Here is a 23,279-nt window from a genome sequence, read left to right as displayed (position 1 = left end):
TTGGTGTTGCAACTACTTATGCCCGTTGGCATAACTACCTTCAACTTTCTTATAACCTACTAATTAGTCACATGCACTAATCCTAGTCTGTTACACTAGTTATCTAACTGAAATTAATATGAAATAATCCCCTACATGCTACTATACTCACCAGGATACGTGCCTAACTACGTACCTTGTAGTTACAATAAGTATTACATCAATTTACACATGCAACCTAGGTAGCACCTTTTAGTGTATAACAAAGCACTAGGTAGCAAGCCACAACTCACTCACTAACATATCATTACAGATCTTCATTATGCCCCCTTAAAAAGGTGAGGAAATTGGTTTTGAGAAGTCTGTGAGTTCTACAAAGTTTCACCTTCTGGTGAGCAGCCATGCCACTGAACTAGTACTTCAGTAACTGTCATGCTATTAAGCTGGTGTGATCTCTCCTACTACATAGCAGCTGGTTAAGGCGAGAGGATACCAGCTTGGTCCGTTTCTGGAAGAGTAGGTTAAGAGAAGTCAAATTCTGGCCTAGGTTAATAATTTATTTAGGGCATGTGCGTTTTTTTTTTTTTCTTTTTTATTTAAAAAATTCAATAGTTACAATAGGAGAAATGATTTGAATTCTAAATGTCTTCTTTAAAAATATCAAAAAATGTCAATAAGTTAAGTTACAAAACTTTTTGCAAGGTATGTACTTATTTAAGATCTATTTTATTTATACTAATTACAATAGTTATATAAATATGTGTAAAAATGTTTGTGTCACTAAATTTATTCAACTTGCTACCATTCTAACATTCTGACTAGACAAAATATGAATTTATCATATTTGTGAAAGATATTTTAAATAAACAGTGTTTTCATCCAACCCAGTTTAGAGGAAAGTGCTTCCAATGTATCAAGCAGTAACTCAAAATATTACATACATGTATATTTAGTCACATGAGTTATTTAATAGTTATACGACTTGTTTAAACTTTAAATAATAATGAATCATGTAATTTTAGTAACGTAGATGATTTTATAAACTATCATATAATAGATGAGAAAATATTCCTTCAAATTAAAAAAAAAAAAAAAAAAAAAGCTTTGTACAACTTAAAATACCCTATTAAGAACTTATTTATTTATTTTTTCCGTATGATGTATTACCTATTAAGCTTTTCTCTCTCTCTCTCTCTCTATATATATATATTAACTCCAACAACAATCGGACAATGACATTTTAAATTCAATAGATGATAATGATCATCAATTTGTTTAGCATATTCTTTTGCTGGGTGTTAAGCATCAGACTGGCAATATTTAGAGGAGAAATGCTTGGGGAGCCACATGTGCATTGTTATTCACGAATTACATTGAATTAGTAAATTCTCGTTAAAGAATTAATGGCAATTAATCCATTTCAAAAAGAGTGATCCTTGTCCTATATCATAATAAAAACGTGTGCTAAAATAAAATAAAATAAAAACCCTAGTGTTAGGATCGAATACTTTTATTAAATACAATCTAGTTGAAGATAATCGAATCTATAGGATTGTATCTCTATTCCATAGGATCTAAGAGTACTCTTGACAAAGGAAAAGTTCTAAGAGTACCCTTGACAAAGGAAAAGTTTTAACTACACATTACTTGCAACATACTTTGACACAACTTATACACATGTCAAATGAAAATTGAATTACTTTGTATCAAATATAGTAATCAATGGACTATATATAAATGATGGAATCCAAACACAAAAGAACACGTTAACAAATTGTGGCAAAGTGTGGTTGTAGAAGAATTGATTAACAAACTTCGTCCAAACCTCTCCTACTTTCACTCATTCAGCAAATTATACCCACCTTCACCCCCTTCAGGTTCCATTTCACATTTCATTAGAGAGAGAGAGAGAGAGAGAGAGAGAGAGAGAGAGAGAATGGGGCCAAAGGAAGCTGAAGCAGAGCTACAAGCGCAAGCTGATATATGGAAATACATGTTGAGCTATGTAGACTCCATGGCAGTGAAATGTGCTGTGGAGCTCCGCATAGCTGACACTATAAACATGCATGGTTGTCCAATTACATTATCACAGATAGTAGCTGATATTCCTGATGCACTCTCTCCAAATGTCAGCTATCTCAAACGCATCATGAGATTGCTAGTCCGCAGAAAGATCTTCACCGAACATCATCCATTAGAAGGTGGAGACACTAAGTACGGCATCACCCACTTATCAAGATGGCTATTGCAAGATTCACAGATGAGCCTAGCTCCTATGCTACTCATGGAGACCCATCCTAGGCTAATGACTCCCTGGCACATTATTAGCCATTGTATCAAAGACGGTGGCATATGCTTTGAGAAGATTAATGGGCGTGCGATTTGGGACTTTGCTTCTGAAAATCCTGAATTCAACAAGTTGTTCAATGATGCCATGGCTTGTACGGCCAGGATTGTGATGAATACTGTTCTCTCTGAGTATAAACATGGGTTTGATTCTGTGGGATCATTGGTGGATGTGGGAGGTGGGATAGGTAGTGGGCTAGCTGAGATTGTGAAATCCTATCCACACATCAAAGGTATCAACTTTGATCTACCACATGTTGCTGCTACAGCACCCATTTATGATGGAATCACACATGTTGGAGGTGACATGTTTCACTCCATTCCAAATGCTGACGCAATTTTCATGAAGGTATGTATATGTATAAGAGATTCATGTCTTTTCTTCTTTTTCTTGACAACCCATTGTTTTTTTTTGTTTTTTTTTTTTCCTTTGCTTACTAAGAAAAATTAAACCTTGCATGATATATAATTGTATATATATATATATATATATATATATTTTTTTTTTTTTACAATTCTATAATTGAGTGATGAGAGACTTGAACCTTAGATGTCTTTATTCGAATTTAAAAAAAAAAATGTTAATTAAGTTATAAGGCTCTTTGCTTGCATGATTGTTGTCTACAATAAAACATAAAAAAATGTTGCTTCTATGACACCCATTTATGATGGAATCACACACGTTGGAGGTGACATGTTTCACGCCATTCCAAATGCTGATGCAATTTTCATGAAGGTATGTATATGTACAGAGTAATGATGTGACACTAACTTTGGCACAATTTTGTGCCACAATTTGCCATGTGGCGAGTTGTGGCACAAAGTTGGTATTCTCAGCATTACTCGTATGTATAAGAGATTCAACTTTTTTTTTGATAAGCCATTTTTATTTTATTGTTATTTTCCTTCGCACACTAAGAAAAATTAAACCTTACATGATAATTGTGTGTGTGTATATATATATATATTTTTTACAATTTAATAGTTGAGTGATGAGAGACTTGAACCTTAGATGTCTTTATTCGAATCCCAAAAAAATGTTAATTAAGTTATAAGGCTTTTTGCTTGCATGATTGTTGTCTACGATAAATCACAAAAATTTGTTAATTAAGCTATAAGACTTTTGCATGATTTTTTTACTCACAGTGAGTCCAGTATGCATCTAGGATAAAGTGCTCAGAAACTAGCATGTATAGTTAGATAAATTCTCGCAATACGTTCGAATAAGCCAATACTTCGGGTGAGTATTGGTCATTTGAGAGAGAGAGAGAGAGAGAGAGAGAGAGAGAGAGAGAGAGAGAGAGAGAGAGAGAGAGAGAGAGAGAGAGAGAGAGAGAGAGAGAGAGAGAGAGAGAGAGAGAGAGAGAGAGAGAACCAATACTTCGGTGAGTAGAAGTCTATGTTAGGCTTGAAGAAACTTGGATGATCAAATCAAATCTTTTGCATTTACTAAAACCAAAACCTTCAAGTTATTATAACTGGCACATATTTGAAGCAGATAACCAGCATTATCAACTATTTTTTTGTCTCGGAGAGAAGGTTTTACTGGAATCATGATTAAAGTAACGCATTTCATAACAACTAAAATTTTGGAATCAATTGATAGGTTTTGGAGCCAGCTAGTTAACAATCAGTTTGAGTCATGTTTGTACCCTTTACTCTAACTCCTAATTAAAAGGTTAAAAATCACAGTTAGATCCTAATTATTATACGACACATAGAAAAGAACTTTCAACCTACTTGTAGGGAGTAGTGTTAGAATAATGATTAAATAATTAATTTTACTATCAAAAACCTTCTACCTTAACTAGCACCACTTGACATTTCTAACGGAAATTAATTATCGGGGTTAAAATTCCTCTTCCCTATTGTACCTATAGAATTATTTAAATAAATAAAAAAGATTAAGTTTACACTTTCTTTATATCTCAAGTTTTAGGAATATTATATTTGGTCAAAATTGCTACCTCATGTTATGAACCCCTAAAAAAAAAAAAAAAAAAAAATTACTGTATAATGAGTAGAAAATATGGCTAATGTTTCAAAGTACTTTTTACTTGAAATCTTACCCTTTTTATAATTGATGTGTAAATTAAATCTGTTTTTCCCATACTCTAAACTCATTATAATGTGGATAAATAAGTCATATTTAAAAATTAATGACATTGCCCTTCTCAACAATAATGCAGTGGATCCTACATGATTGGAGTGACGAAAATTGTGTTAGGATTTTGAAAAACTGCCGAAAAGCAATACCGAAAGAGACTGGAAAGGTCATTATTGTAGGTGTTGTGCTACAGCCAGATGGTGATGGTCTATTTGATGACACAGGCTTTGTATTTGATTTGCTTATGCTTGCACACACCTCAGGTGGCAGGGAAAGGACTGAACTTGAGTGGAAGAAAGTATTGGAAGAAGCAGGCTTTCCTCACTACAATCTCATCAAAATTCCAGCTTTACCATCCATTATTGAAGCGTACCCTAAGTGATTTGATTACAATGTAGTCTTTTTATTATAGTAATCTTAGTAGTTTTTATCTCATGCAATATATGAGGAAGTTTGGTAATTTTTTATTTTATTTTAATAAGTTTTAATAAAATATATTATATTAATAAGTATTAAAGAATAAAAATTTGAATTACAAAACTTTTGGAAAATAATATGCCAAATTTAATTTAAATTTCTTTATAGAAGATCAAACCCAATTTATTCCAATTTGTATAGTGTAGTGTTGCGTTGCTTTATCTAAAAAGTTTGTAAATTCCAATTAGTTTAAACATATTTACGAAACAAATTAGGTTAAACTTTAAAATTGAGATTTGAAAATTTTGTATGGCAACTTTGAAGAAGTAAGCAAAAAGTTAATAGTTTTCATTTTATATTATTACATTAGTGTATATAGTTATGGATATAGATTAGAATATGAGACATATTTAAAACTCTAAATAGGGTTGTCCACGTGTTGGTCTAGGTTGAGTTTGTTCCCAATCTGCAACTGACCTGATCAAATTGGGTGGAGAAGACCCAGACACACCGTCGACCACAAATAACCACAGGTCAAGTCAGATCGGACTTGGGTGGATAGCGATCGGCTTTAATTTCGACCAATATACAAAGATCAAACACTAAAGTTTGATTCCTAAATAACAAAATATACAAATCTACAAACCCAAAGAATCTACAAATCCAAAGAACAAAAGCACCAATAGACACCAATTTCACATATAATCGAATCTGAGGGAAGGAATAGAGAGATTGAACCTAAGAGACATGGAGGCAAATTAGTGATGGAGACGAGTTGGTGACATTAGTGATGGAAATGATGGAGGTGAATTGGTGACTCCCAGCACTTTCCTTGTAGATTTGAGTTCTAGGGAAGGGAGATACTTATCCCATCAGGGGTTTCTTCCTCTTTTTTCAAGGAATAAGTGGGTTCTTTGTTGGGGGATACTGTTTTAACAGGTCATTAGGCATTTAATATAACCTTTGTCTAGTAAGTACAACCATTTAATGCAAAGGGCTTGTTGCCGATTTTAGGTGCTACCTTCTCTTGTTCCTTGGCTGTCCTCTTTCATCAGTCTTGTTGTTGTCCTTATCCTTCCTAGTGATGACCTGGTTCCTTTGCTATGTTCCAAGGAAGGGAGACACCTCAGAGGGTTACACCTTCTTCTCTCCAGTGCTTGAGCTCTACAGTCCCTTTCTTTTCATCTTGTGATCTTACGAGGCTTGGCCTAGTGTTCCCTTTGTCCCCTTTTTTCTTCTCTATTCTAATGGGCCTTGGGCCTTTAGGCTTGTGACGCCATCCTATCCCCCCACAAGAAACATGGTAGAAACAAGAATGCACAAGTTTGATAATTGCCTATTAAAAAATGGTTACCAGTGTAGATGTTAACAATGATTTTGAACTTGATCTTCATTCCAATCTGGTTTCCCACTTTAGCTCTCCACTTCTCTTTGCAAATGCCTCAGACTTGTTCTTCAAGAAGTAAACCCAAACCTTTCTGGAATAATCATCAATGAAACTCATAAAATACCGAGCTCCACCTTTAGAGACCACTTTCACCAGTCCCTAGATATCAAAGTGTACATAATCTAATATACCCTATGTCTTGTGCGTGGCTATTTTGAATCGCATCCTACACTACTTTCCCATGACATAGTATTTGCAGAAATCTAACTTACATGACTTAGCTCCAGCCAACAGATTTCTTTTTTGCAATTCCCTAATACCACGCTCACTTATATGCCCTAATCGCATATGCCACGAGAGTGTATCATCCTACTCAAATTCAGTTACTGCAGCAGCTCCAAAAACAATGGTATTGCCGAAAAGCTTGCAAATATTACCTTCTACTTTTTGCCTCTTCATCACAACCTTAGCACCCCTTGACACCTTTATTAACCCATTCTTAGACTTATAGCAATAGCCATTAGAGTCTAGGGTTCCCAATGAAATTAAATTTTTTTTCACATATGGAACATGTCATACCTCTCCTAATGTCTTCACCACATTATCGAACATCTTTATCTTAATTTTTCCTATTCCAACAATTTTGCAAGCAACATTGTTGCCCATTAGAACAAAATTGCAATTAATCAACTTGTAAGTGTCGAACCAATCTCTGTGAGGAGCCATGTGGAAAGAACATGCTAAATCCAAAATCCAAGAATTGATTAGCAAGTTGGCACTAGATGAAACAGAAAGCATATCTCCATCTAAATCTAAATCTATTGCCACAACATTTGCAAATCTTAAGGACCCTTCCTTGTCTTTGTCCTTGCCTCTTTTCCACTCTAGACAGTCTTGCTTAATATGCCATTTCTTCTGGCATTTATAGCGCTTCACTGTCTTGCTTTTGGATTTATTTCTACAAATGTCACCTAGTAGAATTGTGATCTTTGTCTTTCTTCATTCCACGATCTTGATTACCCTTTACCATAAGCCCTTCACCAGAAATTTCACTCAAATTCTGTTTCCGTTGGTAGTGATCCAACAAGACTCTTAAGATCTCTTCAAATTTCAAAGTCTCTTTCTCCCAAAGTAGGGTTGTAACTAAATACTTGTAGGAAGCTAGGAGATATGACAAAGGCATTATCACCTTGTTTTTATCATCGAATTTTATTTTGATTTGTAACAAATCACTAATAATTTGATTGAACATATGGTTGTGCTGAGCCAAATCCACACCCTCTGCCATCTTAAGCTCGTATAGTTTTTGCTTAAGATTTAGTTTATTTGTGAGGGATTTGGACGTATATCAGCTCTCCAAATTCAACCATTCAATCGTAGTTGACACGTCATCCATGACATCATACATAAGCTCATCTGCCAGACATAGTCGAATTGAACTTACCGCCTTCATATCGAGTTCTTCCCATTTGGCATATGTCATCATATCTGGTTTCTTTGCTTTCCCATACAAACCCTTCATCAAACCTTGTTGTACCAACAAATCTTTCACCCTTCTTTGCCATAACCAAAGTTACCAGTTTTGTCAAACTTAACTACGTCTACCTTGGCAATAAAAGCGTTGATCTCCATTGAATATATCAACTTGGAGCTCTAATACTAGTTGTTGTGAAAAAAATTGAGAAATAATCTATTTACATAAGGTTAAAGGGTAAAGAGAAGACATAATATGACACAAGAAATTTATGTGATTCATCAATATGCCTACGTCCATAGGAGGCGACAGAATAAAGTTTCACTATTACTTTGGAGATTACAACAATAGCTTGAAGATACTCTCACAAACCCAAACCCCCAATACACCCTTGGTTGTCTCACCTTTTTTTATTTTTTATTTTTTATTTTTTTTAATAAGAAACCTTTGGTTTTCTCACAAATAAATAGAGAACATCCTATTGTATTTAGACAAGAGTTGCAGGACAGTCTAACTTCTATCTTTGGTGCACACACAAAAGAAGCCCTTTGCTATCTAGCCGAATTTTTAGTAGTTCAGCACATGAAAATAATGCAAGACTTTTGTTGACTAAGAAGTTAAAAAATTCAGCCAAGAATCCATGCATCAAGACTTCTGTATTCCTTCATGCATGCTCTTTGTGGATGCCAATCTTTGGCTTGGTTAAATATCAAGCCATACTTTCTAACATGGGCATGTTAACATTTAATGGCTTGTTGGTTTTTGACCATTCAAGCCATTCCAACATGTTTGTAGCTCGTGGTGGGCTGTTGGTGCAACTTCTTTGTTGGGGGCTTGGATCCTCTCGATTTCTCTTTGAAATGGAGAGTGTCCATTTTATGGACAAGATTGTTTTGAAATAAATCAAAGGTGTAGAGTATGCCACCTCATTTAAACTTAACCCAACAACTTAACTCTAGACTCTAGAAACTTAAACGGTGAAAAGTAAACTAACGTTTAAAATTTAAAAAAAAAAAAAAAAAAAAAAAACACACACACACACACACACATAACAACAACAACAACAACAACAAACAAACAAACAAACAAACAAACAAATAAACTTGTGTTAGTTTAAGTGTTAGAGTCTTGGAGGTGATGACTAATGAGCTTCTGCTCGTTCACCATAAATTTAAACAAAAAACAGAGTCCTATTTATTGCATTTTTAATGAAATCGTTGAGGGTAATTTTTCAAGAGCAAGTTCATCGGAAACCATTTTAGCAAGGTTTTGAAACCCGGACCGTTCAATGAACCGTAAAAGAGAGAGGTTCAAGGTTTTTGAGGTTGGACTGAGGTCGAACCGGGATCGAACCGTGATGACGTCATAATTAATTTAATAATTATTTAAATATAAATAATTATATTAAATTAGTATAAATATAAAAATTAAATAAAATAATTTAATTAAATATAAAAATCTATCTTTCAAATATATTTTTTATATCATAACTTTCCCAAAACAAATAAAAAATATTAAATACTAAGTAAAGGTAGATATGGTATTCTTTATTTATTTATATGTTGATTAGTTAAACTTGTGATAGCAATAATAATATACTAATTAGAAGGACACTTATATTATATTATATAAAATAAAAGTTTTAAATTATTTAATAGTCTTAAATTAAAATAATTTTAGAATCACACAATTTTATATTTTTTTGGGCACAATTGTAAATTTGAATACCTATCAAATATATATAAACCCATTATTTTTCCTCTACTGCCTACTCTCTATCCCATTAGAATTACAACCAAAAAAAAAAAGCTAACAACCAAAAAAAGCTAAGACAAATTTCGGTATTAGATTTTTTCTTTAAAAAAAATTGTAAATATTAATTAGAAGTACTTAACAATTAAGAGAGTTGTCACATCATGTTGGGAAGGTGAAAAAAATGGATGGCTGAAACTCTTCTTACCTTTCCAATGTAATCACATGGAGGGCTTTGGAAAAACACAAATAAAAAAAATAATACAAAAACTAATGAGTGGAGTTAAAAGAGAGAAAGTGCAGACGGACAAAAGAAAGAGAAGGAGAAAAAGAAGAAAGAAGAAGAAGAAGGAGAAACAGCACCAGAGGATGAAGCGTTCACCAGCACTACCTCGTCCACCACTCCACCGCCGTTCGTCCTCCTCCCCACCACCAGACTGGGTCAGATCGGCTTGTTCTTTTTTTTTTTTTCTTGTTCTAATTCAACTTCATTGTAAGAATTGGATTTTGTTTTGTGTTTTGTGTTTGGATTATTTGAGATGTTTTTTGAGATTGAAGCAAAGTTAGATCGGCTTGTTCTTCCCAGCAGTTGTGTTTCTTTTTCTTTTGTTTTTCTATGTTTTTTTTTTTTTTTAAAGGTTCAAATTCAAAGGGAACCGTGAGAAGCGGTCTGATCACGGTTCTTAGAACCGTGCAGTTGAACCGCGGATCGAACGGTTCCCTGCTTTTTTGACATAGATGGGTTTTTAAGCTTAAAGAACCGTGATGGTGGGAGGTTCATGGTTTTTCCGGTCAGACCGTACGATCCGGTCCGGATTTCAAAACCATGCATTTTAGAGCTAGAGTCATTTATGTGATTGAAACTCGATAGGAAAATCAAGGATTTGATTCTACTGTTATTTTGGGCAATGCATGTTGAAAGTTGTCACTATAAATAACAATGGATTGGGAAAAGTGCCTTGAATTTTTTTTTGTGCTACTACTATTAGATATCAACAATGATCCAAAGATTCGCTATTTTCCTATACTGAACGGGAATTCTTTAATGAGTTCTCAATTTTGAGAGCAACCATGAAGCCCCTAAGAATTCCAAAAAAAATTACCAAATCGCCGCTTTGCATCACATAGTGGTTTATTAGAACTAGAAAGTAGTTCTCTGTTTCTTGTAATTTCAAAAATCAGAAGATTCTGAACTCAGAAAGGTAGAAGAACCAAAAAAAAAAAAAAAAAAACCCCACCTTATATGTAATCAAACCTAGTTTTTCCCCTAAAATTTAAGATGAACCCATTTTTATGGAAACAAACACATATGCTAAGCTTCAAACCACGCCACCGCCCGACCATCATTAATAGCCTACCATCGTGACCACTAGTCTTAGCCAGTCAGCCTTCATCACCTCCACCCCTTACAGACTACACATTAGAAAGGCACAAGGAGCATGTTAAATATATTAGCAACTCGATGTGTTATACCATGTTATATATACTAGAATGGATGCAGAATGAGAAGTATAGAATAAGAACACCAAGAACACGAAGGTTACGTGGTTCAGCCCTGTCGGCCTACATCCACGAAAGAATCCCTTAAGGGCTACATCTTTAATATGTAAGAGTGTAGTACAATAACATGTGTTACAATGAACCCTAACATGAATATATATAGGTGACTAAACCCTAAACTACTAGTACAAATAAGAGTGGGCTTGGGCCTATTACATTGTGTTAGATTATAAAAGTTTAGAACAATTGGCAAATTGTAAACACAAACTTGTCTAAATATAGATCCTTGAGTCTATAGGTATTATTAGACAATACTCAAGATGATACAAGTCAAGATCCAAGAACAAGCAAGCTGCAAAAAAGAGAATTTGAAATTTGCTTGATTCGACCAATCGAGAGACAAGTTTGATTGATCGAGATTCGTATCTTCAGAATTTTAATTAAGCCCAAATAGTAGTTCAAGCCCAAAAAGGATTAGGGTTTCAAATCTACTTCTTCTAGTATATAAAGAAAAACTTAAGCACATTTTTATAAGGCTTTTTAGAGAGAGAAGAGTGTAACTCTTTTGTACCCAAAAAACTTTCTCATGTCTTCTATCGGTGTTATTCCTTGAAGAATCTCAAGATCCGATATTGTAGAAGTTGCCACCTTCTCTAATCATCAAAGGTGCTGATGATCTAAACCTTCAAAGGTGGTCTTGGAGTCACAAATAGGAAAGTTTATGTTTTTTATCACAAGTGTGGGTGCTTGTGTTGCAAAGGCCAAGGAAAAAAGTAGTTTGTGAACTCAGAGCTATCAAGGGGTCATGGTAGTAAGTTTTCTACTCGAGGTAGCAATAGAATGTTAGTGGTCTAAGTTCTATTGTATAAACTTCAATTCTTTCATAGTGGATTTGCTTTTTACCTTGAGAATAGGTAGGTTAAATCCTCCCTAGGTTTTTTACCGGTTTGGTTTTCCTGGATCATTATATCATTATGTTCTTTATATTTTCTGCTACTTTACATGATATGATTGTTATTGTTTTAACCTAGATCTAAATAAAAAACCTAAGTATTCACTTGATTAATTAATTAGGTTAAACAATCTAGTTTAAAGGGGTCTAAAAACCTAACACATTGGGCTGCGAGATGCCATGGAGTCTAGATCCAGTATGTTAGGTTCTAAAGTTTAGGACCTTATGTATTTTAGAACTCTAATGTGTAATGTTGGCAAACCATGATCAAAACAATGTGTTTAGAAGTGTTTAAAGCTAGCTCAAAGTTGTATGTCAATGTAAAGTTGGAATCGAGTGTAAAGCAGAAAGCAGTGTGGCTTTCGGCCTGGCTTGATCGATCGAAGCTTAGGCTCGACCGATCGAACGTCGGGCAGATTGCTTTTCTACAGATTCGTCCAACTCAGCCCTATGTGTTTAAAACATTTTTAGGGTTTCTTATTTGTCCTAAGTATAAAAGGCAAACTCTAGCCACGTTTTAGTGTCGCTCATATTGCGGTTTGTGTAAATCTCTTGTGAGATCTAGAGGAGCTTTCCTTTACACAAACTTAGGGTTTTCAAGGAAGAGACATTCTCTAAACCTTAATGATCAAAACAGTTGCTGTCATTAAAGCTTAAAGAATACACAAGTGGGGGTGCTTGTAGCTGGTGGGAATCCAAAGAAAGAAGGAGTCCGTGGATTCGGAGCTTGCACGTGGTCGTGTCAGTAAGTTCTACTGGTTGGTAGCATTAGGAAGTCGAGCGGGGGTGCTTGCTTGTAAGTCCTTTTGTATGAACTTCGATTCTTTCTAATCGTGGATTCGAGTTTAACTTGAGGATAGCTAGGTCAAATCCTCCCCAGGTTTTTACCGGTTTGGTTTCCTGGGTGATCATATCATTATCTTATTTATTTTCCGCTGCTATGCATGATATGATATATTTGTGTTAACCTAGACTTGTTAATTTGACTAAGTAACAACTTGGCTAATTATCTAGGGTTAATTCAATTGTTTAAGGGGTCTAAAAACAAACAAGTGGTATCAGAGCGAGTAGCTCTTTTGTTTTAGATCTTTTGATCTAAGAGCTGATCCTTGACCCCTGTTGTCATGGATAATTTGAAGTGTATTTCTGATCATGTTTCTGCTCATGCTTCTACGGATTTTATTGATGCTTGTGAAACTCTTTGTAAGGAATTATTGAAATCTATGAAAATTGCTAAGAAATTCAAGGAAGAGTTAAAATTGGCTAATCTTGAAAAAGAGGAATTGATTGTTAGATTAGATGAATCTAATAAAAAGAATGAATTTTTGAGAAATCAAATTCCCTCTCAAGATGAGAAGATGAAAAGCTTGGAACAAGAGTTAGTTGAATCTAAAGCTAAAATTGAAAATTTGACTAGAATTAAGCCTGTTGTTGATAACAGAAGTGTTTCTGTTTCTCTTAAGTCTAAAACTGAAAAAGTTTATATCCCTCCTTTCAAGAGGAATAATAAAGAAAAGGCTTATTTTGCTAGGTTAGACAAAGGTAAAAGTTCTGATGTTGACGCTGATGTTTCTAAACCTATGTCTAAACCTACTGTTAGAGAGCATAATAAATTTGTTTTTGTGCCTACTTGTCACCTTTGTGGTGTTGTTGGTCATATTAGACCAAATTGTTCTTTGTTGAGGCAAGAACCAAAGCCTGTGACCAGAAACCCCACTAGGAATACTGATGTTTCTAAATTTGTTCCTGTCTGCCACTTTTGTGGTGTCCGTGGTCACATTCGTCCTAATTGTCATAAATTAAAATTTAAGCATTCTGTGTTTCAATCTAGGATATGTGATGATATTTCTCATGCCATAAGTCCATATAAATTGTTTCATATTATTTTGAAAAATTTGAGCTTGTTGGCTTGTGAAAGGAATTTGCAAGATTTTAGTCTTTCTCAGAAGATTGGTGTAATTCCTCAAATACACTCTGCTTCTCATGGATTTTCACCTACAAAGCCGAAGACTCGTGCTATATGGGTGAGAAAAGATTCTCCAAGGTGAGTGTTGCTGACTTGTCCCTAATTTAATTCTTTCAATTATTTGTGGACATGCCTTGTTTCTGTTTTTGGTTGTTTTGTTTCTTTTAGAATTTTTTTATTTAAAAAAAAAATCCAAAAACATTGAAAATTTTCAAAAAGACAAAAATATTTTATTTTGTGTCTAGTTTTATTTTTCTTAAGGATTACATGAATTATGATATCTCTCTTGATTTAGAACATGCTTGACATTGTGGAGAAACTTGAATAGTATGTGTTAAATAAGTGCTAAGCTATTTCTGATTTTGTGTGAATATGTACTAGTTTGTACATGTACTCAAGGGTTAATTAAGAAATTGATATTTCTTGTTTGTGTACCCTCTATAGCTTAATTAAACGCTGTCATGCATTGCATTTGCATTGTTCATTTAGCATAATGTTTGTTTTTTGTTTTTGGTCATAAATTTTTTAAAACCAAAAAGATTTTTGTGTTTTGTATTTCACATCTTGGATTTATAATCAAGGATTGGCCATATTATTTTTACATAACAAGTTTATGTACCTTGTTTAGCTTTGATGAGCTTATTTATTGCACTTGACTAGTTTAAGCTTTGTAGTGCATGTTGTGTAGGAGATGTTTATAGTTGTTGATCACTATGTCTTAATCTTGAAGTCACATGTTATTTGACTGTCGGACTTGAACCTTTTGAGAAAGGCATAAATAACCATCTCACCATTGTTCACTAGCCAATTATGAACACCTTAGTGCATATTATAAGATTTTGTGCTCGAGAAAGTGTAGCACATGTACAAAAAGAACATAAAGTGAAGCCTCGATTTAAATTGCTTAATACTTAAAATTGGTGTGTACTATTAGGCTTGATGCCAAAATCACATGACTTAAAATTGGTATGCATATTATGAGGCATAAATTCAAGAAACTTACGTGATTGCAAGCTTATGATCTAGGAGATGTGAGAGTTATATGATGTAACTCTTTAGGTGATAGTCTCTTTTAAATCCTATGTGATGAATTTTGTAGACTTTGTGATTGATTGCTATTCACATATCACCTCATATGTATCTCAAGTTTTTGCTAGTTGCACACACTACACAAGTTACTCTTTGTTAAACTTGGTACATTATATTGTGTGTAATCTTGTTGTGGCCATCCAAGATTAAAGTTCCTTGATTTTGATGCAAAATGTGCTTAATGTTTGAGTTTTTGAGGACAATTAGTTGAAAAACTTGTTTTTGGAAATTTTGGGTTGAATTCAAGCGTTTTTGAAAAACTTTTAATCTCATACTCATGCATTTCATTCATGAAATATTGTGCTTTGAGGAGTTTCTGCATTAAATTGCTGTTTTTCAAAAATTTGTTTTTTCCATGCATCATTTGTGTTTAGGATTCACATGCATTGCATTGTTTTTGTATCCATCTTGCAGTTTTGCAATCATATGTCTCATTGTTTTCACACAACATGCATACACTTTACTACATTGGGTACTCAACTTGATCAAAAAATTTATTAATTAATTTTTGAGTTATGTACTTTCTAGTATATGCCTTTTTTATGTGTGAACTGTAGAAAATTTTTTTCTTAAGAGATATGATGGATAATCAATGTGCAAATATTTTCTCTACTCATGCAACTGTTTGTGGGTCACATAGTACCATGTTTGCATTTTATTGAAAGAGATAATATTTTTTCTTCATGTGTATCCTCAACTTAGTTTTTTTTAAAAACTTGGTTTGTGTCTTTTTCTTTATCCCCACTCCCTTTATTTTTCCCTAAAACTGTTTTTCCCAAAACTTGTTTTGTTTTTCCTATTTTTATAGGGGGAGAAATTTTTTTTAACCTTTGTGGTTCTTAGGGGGAGTTGTTGCTCTTCCTAGGGGGAGTTGTCTCTATTTTCTCTTACTTTGTTGCGTATGTTTTCTGTCTACCTTTTGATTGGGTAGTCTTAGGGGGAGAAATAGATGACATGTTTGTTTTGTTTAGGGGGAGTTAACATTGTTTTTGATGTATCTAACTTAGGGGGAGAGTTAGATTGCATATTTTTTGATTTCATGCGGTTATGCATTTTGTTTAGTGTTTTAGGAAATATACAAGTTGATTCAATTGAGCTGTTGTCTACACTTGCAACTGATGGATAGTAGTTAGGATTGAATTTTTGTTTATGAGCATTATTTTGTAAAGGGTTTTTTCATGTTGTAAACTTTGAGCTTATATATTGTGTTTTGTCACGGATTGCCAAAGGGGGAGTTTGTTAGGTTCTAAAGTTTAGGACTTTATGTATTTTAGAACTCTAATGTGTAATGTTGGCAAACCATGATCAAAACAATGTGTTTAGAAGTGTTTAAAGCTAGCTCAAAGTTGTATGTCAATGTAAAGTTGGAATCGAGTGTAAAGCAGAAAGCAGTGTGGCTTTCAGCCTGGCTCGATCGATCGAAGCTTAGGCTCGATCGATCGAATGTTGGGCAGATTGCTTTTATGCAGATTCGTCCAACTCAGCCGTATGTGTTTAAAACGTTTTTAGGGTTTCTTATTTGTCCTAAGTATAAAAGGCAAACTCTAGCCACGTTTTAGTGTCGCTCATATTGCGGTTTGTGTAAATCTCTTGTGAGATCTAGAGTAGCTTTCCTTTACACAAACTTAGGGTTTTCAAGGAAGAGACATTTTCTAAACCTTGATGATCAAAACAGTTGCTGCCATTAAAGTTTTAAGAATACACAAGCGGGGGTGCTTGTAGCTGGTGAGAATCCAAAGAAAGAAGGAGTCCGTGGATTCGAAGCTTGCACGTGGTCGTGTCAGTAAGTTCTACTGGTTGGTAGCATTAGGAAGTCGAGCGGGGGTGCTTGTAAGTCCTTTTGTATGAACTTCGATTCTTTCTAATAGTGGATTCAAGTTTACCTTGAGGATAGCTAGGTTAAATCCTCCCCAGGTTTTTACCGGTTTGGTTTCCTGGGTGATCATATCATTGTCTTATTTATTTTCAGCTGCTATGCATGATATGATATATTTGTGTTAACCTAGACCTGTTAATTTGACTAAGTAACAACTTGACTAATTATCTAGGGTTAATTCAATTGTTTAAGGGGTCTAAAAACAAACACAGTAGACAAGCATGTGTGACTTCAGATGATGGTGTGCATGTGAGAATCTTCTTTGCTTGCTCGAGATGTTTGTTTGATGCCAAGAATGAAATTTGACTTTGATACCATGTTAAATATATTAGTAACGCTATGTGTTATACCATGTTATATATACTAAAGTGGATGTGAAATGGGAAGTATAGAATAAGAACACCAAGAATATAAGGGTTTCATGGATCAGCCTTGTCGGCCTACATCCACAGAGGAATCCCTTAAGGACTACATTTTTATTATGTAAGAGTGTAGTACAATAACCTGTGTTACAATGAATCCTAACATGAGTATATATAAGCGACTAAATTCTAAACTACTAATACAAGCAGAAGTGGGTTTAGGCCTATTACATTAGACTAATATGTCTAATATATTTCTAACAAAACCCAAAAAGATAGAGATATCAAATTTGGTTGCAGCAAAGTTAACATAGTTTATGTTTTTTTTTTTTTTTCAAACGTTAGTTTACTTATCACCTTTAAAGTTAATTTAAGGATGCGTTTGAATACCGCTTATTTTACTGAAAACTGAAAACAATAAAAAAATAATTTCCAATTACTATTCACTTTTTAAATTACTGTTCATATCCTATGAACAGTGCAAGAGTCACTGGTAAAAATAAAATAAAAAGGAGCAAAACGCAAAACATGGAACTGAATATGATATCCAAACGTTCACTAAGTATGTGTTTGGATCCGCATCACATCTACTATGTTTGCATTTTTTGCTTGTTCTTGTTCTTCTTCTTTTTTTTTATGCGTTTTGCTTTAGGCCAGAGGACAATTATCACTGTTCACACACTGTAGCAACACTGTTTACACACTGTTCATAAGACCCACAACCACTTTATTCAAAAAAAATATTAAAAATAGGTCTCATGGTATTATTTACACATTTAAAAATTATTTTATTATAGTGTTTTCAATTTTCAATTTTTAATTTTTAGTTTAAGCAAAAATATATTGTATCTAAACGGACAATAAATTGTTGGGTTGGGACATTGGCGTTTAAATGAGGCGGCATGGCCTTCACCCTTAAAATCATTTCAAGTTGATCTTTCCATTTCCCTTTCTTGGGTCGTGGCCCTTGTGGGTAAATGGGGTCACGTGGTTGCTTATAAATCTAGATTTGATTTTTATTTAATTTTTTATTCTGTTGCGGTCTGGATGGTGGGAATAATTGTGACTCTTTATTGGGTAGTGAGAAAATGTGACTTTTTGTTGGATTGCTAAGATCTATTAATTTGGGTTCCACTTCATTTGAGAAAGAGAGAGGGTGTTTGAGAATGGATGCAAAAGAAGCTGAAGCAGAGTTACAAGGTCAAGCTGATATATGGAAATATATGTTGAGCTTTGCAGACTCCATGGCAGTGAAATGTGCTGTGGAACTCCGCATAGCTGACATTATAAACTTGCATGGTGGCCCAATGACCTTGTCCCAGATAGTAGCTCGTATTCCTAATACTGATGATGCACTCTCCCTAAATATCAGCTACCTCACACGCATCATGAGGTTGCTAGTCCGCAGAAAGATCTTCTCCGCACATCAAACATCCGTAGGTGATGAAGAAACTCTGTACGGCCTAACCCATTCATCAAAATGGTTATTGCATGATTCCAAGATGAGCCTAGCACCTATGGTACTCTTGGAGGCCCATCCTTGGCTAGTGGGTCCATGGCACACTCTTAGCCAATCTGTCAAAGACGGTGGCTTAGCCTTTGAGAAGGCTAATGGCCGTGAGATTTGGGACTTTGCTTCTGAAAATCCTGGATTCAACAAGTTGTTCAATGATGGCATGGCTTGTACAGCCAGGATTACTATGAATGCTATTCTTTGTGAGTATAAAGATGGGTTTGGTTCTGTGCGGTCATTGGTTGATGTTGGAGGTGGGACCGGTAGTGGGCTGGCTGAGATTGTGAAATCCTATCCACACATCAAAGGTATCAACTTTGATCTACCACATGTTGTTGCTACGGCACCCATTTATGATGGAATCACACATGTTGGAGGTGACATGTTTCAAGCCATTCCCAATACTGATGCAGTTTTCATGAAGGTACGTATATAAGGTTATTGTTTAGAGATGAATGTGTTTTCTCTTCTTTTTTATTAGACCTTTTTTTTTTCATCAAATTTAACCTTGCAATTGCATGATTTGCTTTTCAAAGTCACGCATGGTTTAATATTAATTGTTCAAGGGTATTAGTCTTTTTTTTTTTTTTTTTTTTTTTAGTTCACAATGTCATAAGGATGGCAATGGGGCGGGGCGGGGTCGAAGAATGGGGTTTTCGTTCTCGCCCCGCATAGTTTTGTCTTGTCCCATCCTCGCCCCGCCCCGCTCCGCATGACGGGGAATACTTTCTCACCCCATTCCCGCCCCTTGGGGCCCTGCGAAGCCCCGCCCCGTAAAACTCTAATTTTGTTAATTTGCCCTACAACTAGTACATTTTTTTTTAATGAAACTTATTTCATTAATAAAAATATACTTGAAATTACAAATTTATCCCATCAAATTAAATCAATTTTTAGAAAAAATTGAATTATATATCCAAGTATTTAATAAGACAATCATAGAAATAAAATAAAAATCTCATATTATAACACATAACAAAATAAAGACAGAGAATCACATTGAGTAGAATAAAATATGCTAATATTAATATGTTTGTTTAAAATATTAGGGTTTTAGGGTATAAAAAATTTACAATTATAACCCTTAGTAATGCGAGGCAGGGCGGGGATAGGGAGGGGCAGGGCGGGGCGGGTCTAAAAAGTCTAAACCCATTCCTGTCCCTCCTCGTGGTGCGGGGCTAAAATCTTGCCCCATCCCTGCCCCACTGCCTTTACGGGGTGGGGAAACCCACACGGGATGAAGCGGGGAGGGGTGGGTTAAGCAGGGCGGGGAAAAATTGTCATCCCTACACAATGAGTCTAGCATCTAGCTAGGATAAAGTGCTCGAAACATGCATATATATATATATATATATATATATATTGTGGATAATTTGACGCAATAATAAAAAGAGCCAATATTTCTGGTAATTGAATTATGTGTTAGACTTTGATGTTTTGATTATTAAATCAACTCGTTTGCTGTTACTAATGAAAACAAAGATGAAAGAGTTCAAAAGCAAATATTTGCGGCCAAAACCTTCATGTTCTTCTAACTGGCACAAATTTGAAACAGACTTGACGCTGTACAATGTTTAACTGGATCCAGTAGTTAAGCCGATGACCAAAGGTCATTCTTGTACATTTATTTATCAACACTGTTCTTTTTGTCTCGCAGAGAAGGTTTTATTAGAATAATAATTAAATTCTCCAATTTCTTAACTTCTTAAATTTTGGAATAATCCAGTTATAGTTAAAAAAAAAAAAAAAAAGTTTTAGAGATAACTTTATCATTAATAAGTTTGAATCTGTTTCCACTCTAACTTCCATTTACAGAAATGAAAACTTCATTTAAAAAATTCACTTATTATTAGAGGAGTATGCAAGTATATTCATTTTTTTTTTTGCTAAATGCAAGTATATTCATTTACTTATAAAGAGGAGTGTTAAAATAATGGTTAAATGCCAACTCATGTTACTTCATCTCAAAAAGTTTATATATTATAATTATTATTCCTCATTTAATAATAATAATAAAATACAAAAATACGAAAAAAGTTGGTGGAGTTGAGTGGGTAGAAAATATGGCCCAGTTTCAAACGACTTTTTACCTTTTTTTTTTTTAAAAAAAAAAAAAAAAAAACTACTTTTTCCTTGAAATTTTATCCTAATGATTAATGTGTAAATTAAGTTTTTTTGTCTATATTCTAAACCCACTAACACTAATGTGCATAGATATGTCCTGATCAAAAGCTTAATGACATTACTACTTCTCAATAATGCAGTGGATTATGCATGATTGGAGCGATGAAAGTTGTGTCAAGATTTTAAAAAATTGCCGAAAAGCAATATTGGAAGAGACTGGAAAAGTTATTATTGTAGATGTTGTGCTAGAACCAGAGGGTAATGATCTATTTGATGACACAGGCTTAGTATTTGATTTGGTTATGATTGCACACACTAGTGGCAAGGAAAGGACTGAACTCGAGTGGAAGAAAGTATTGGAAGGAGCAGGCTTTCCTCGCTACAATATCATCAAAATTCCAGCTTTACAATCTATTATTGAGGCGTACCCTAAGTGATATGGTTTCGATGCAGTTTATTTATTTATTTAATAATGTCAACAGTTTTTAACTCAGGTATTGGTGAGAAAGTTTGATAATTAATATGTATATATATATATATATGTGTGTGTGTGTGTGTGTGTGTGTGTGTGTGTGTGTGTGGGGGGGGGGGGTTAAAAGTTCTAATGAATAAAAAGTTTAATTATGAAAATTTTGGAAAATAATATGCCTAATTTGTTTAGAATTTTCTTACAGAAGATCAATCCCAATTTAATAGGATATTTTTAGTGTTGTGTCGTTTTTCTCTATTTTAAAAGGTTATAAGCTCTAATTAATTTAAATTTTTCTTAGCAAGCTAAATAGTTTAAACATAGACTATATATTGCTACTTGTCCGTTGTCACTCTAAAAACTAAATTAAGAAATATATATTAGAATGACAAAGGTAGAAAATTTGAGATTTGAAAATTTTATGTGGCAACTTTGAAGAAGTAAACAAAAAGTTAATAGTTTTCATTTTCTATTTTTAGATTAAGTATATATATAGATATAATTTATATCTATATATAATACTAAAAGTTGAAACTTAGCATTTAATATTGCTACGTTCACGTTAAACCACGTCAGTAGTCAGATCATTTCCATAATATTTTTTGTATTTGTCCAAGAATTTAAAAATAATTTCTATCAATTTTAAAATACTAAAAAATATAAAATAAATCTCACCCATATCTCCACCATAACCCCACTTCTTATCTATATATCTCTCTCAACTTATCATCTTCCTCTTCTCAAAAAAAAAAAAAAAAAAAAAAAAATTCATCTTCCCACCAAACATATTGCTAATGTTTCTCCTATTAATGACTTCACCATTAAATTTCAATTGCCTTAAATTCAAAAATCAATCCTCTCCCCACCCCCTCTCTCTCTCTCTCTCTCTCTCTCTCTCTCTCTTTTGACTTATCATCTCCTTATCTCCACTATAAAACCCACTTCTTATCTATATCTTTGTCTCAACTCATCATCTTCCACTTCTCAAAAAAAAAGAAAAAAAAAAAAACACATCATCTTCTTACCAAACAAATTGCTAATATTTCTCCTATTAATGACTTTACCATTAAATTTCAATTGCCTTAAATTCAACAATCAATCATCTCTCTCTCTCTCTCTCTCTCTCTCTCTCTCTCTTTGACTTATCATCTCCTTATTTTATGGTTTGTGCTAGATTTTTATTTTTTTTACGATGTTGTAATACAGTGTTTTTTTTTTTTTTTCCACTTTTTAATTTTTAGTCTTTTTCTTTATATTCATGTTTACAATTTTTCTATACATAATTGCATTTTAACCATTAAAATTGTTTGTCTAAAAATTGGAATGCATTTTATTGATTTAGTACATGTGAAATAATTAAGTTCTTTTTTGTTTCTTTTTTGGTTTGGTAATGTTTGTTTTGTATTATCTGTTATTATGTCTAGATTTCATAGATAGAAAATAAAGAGTATAGTTTTAATGGTTCTTTTTTTTATTTTTTTTTTATGGCAAACTACCTTTCTCCTAGCCTCTTCCACAAAAAAAAAAAAAAAAAAAAAAAAAAAAAAAAAAAAAAATCATTTAATTCATTAATGTTAATGTCATTTTCATCATATTTTTTTGTATTTGTCCAACAATTTAAAAATAATTTCTATCAATTTAAAAATACTAAAAAATATAAAATAAATCCCACCCCTATCTTCACCATAAATCCCACTTCTTTTATATATCTCTCTCTCAACTCATCATCTTCCTCTTCTCAACCCAAAAAAAAAAAAAAAAACACATCATCTTCCCACCAAACAAATTGCTAATGTTTCTCCTATTAATGACTTCACCATTAAATTTCAATTGCCTAAAATTTAACAATCAATCCTCTCTCTCTCTCTCTCTCTCTCTCTCTCTCTCTCTCTCTCTCTCTCTCTCTCTCTCTCTCTCTCTCTCTCTCTCTCTCTCTCTCTCTCTCTCTCTCCACCATAAAGCCCAA

General features: G+C 33.7%; 2 protein-coding genes across 2 annotated transcripts; both read left to right on the top strand.

Annotated features, from left to right (window-relative positions):
• Nucleotides 1–1,887: 1,887 nt before the first annotated feature.
• On the top strand, nucleotides 1,888–4,814 carry LOC126695496 (xanthohumol 4-O-methyltransferase-like). The gene is made up of 2 exons (XM_050392260.1): nucleotides 1,888–2,674; nucleotides 4,515–4,814. Exons 1-2 carry the CDS (start codon nucleotides 1,916–1,918, stop codon nucleotides 4,812–4,814), a joined length of 1,059 nt encoding a protein of 352 aa, XP_050248217.1. The 5' UTR covers nucleotides 1,888–1,915.
• Nucleotides 4,815–18,254: 13,440 nt separating this feature from the next.
• On the top strand, nucleotides 18,255–21,403 carry LOC126695494 (xanthohumol 4-O-methyltransferase-like). The gene is made up of 2 exons (XM_050392259.1): nucleotides 18,255–19,144; nucleotides 20,985–21,403. Exons 1-2 carry the CDS (start codon nucleotides 18,374–18,376, stop codon nucleotides 21,279–21,281), a joined length of 1,068 nt encoding a protein of 355 aa, XP_050248216.1. The 5' UTR covers nucleotides 18,255–18,373; the 3' UTR covers nucleotides 21,282–21,403.
• Nucleotides 21,404–23,279: the final 1,876 nt, after the last annotated feature.

The sequence above is a fragment of the Quercus robur genome, chromosome 8, assembly GCF_932294415.1.
Source record: "Quercus robur chromosome 8, dhQueRobu3.1, whole genome shotgun sequence".
NCBI lineage: Eukaryota > Viridiplantae > Streptophyta > Magnoliopsida > Fagales > Fagaceae > Quercus > Quercus robur.
Note: the sequence above shows the minus strand (reverse complement) of the source record. Positions and strands in the feature narration are given on the sequence as shown.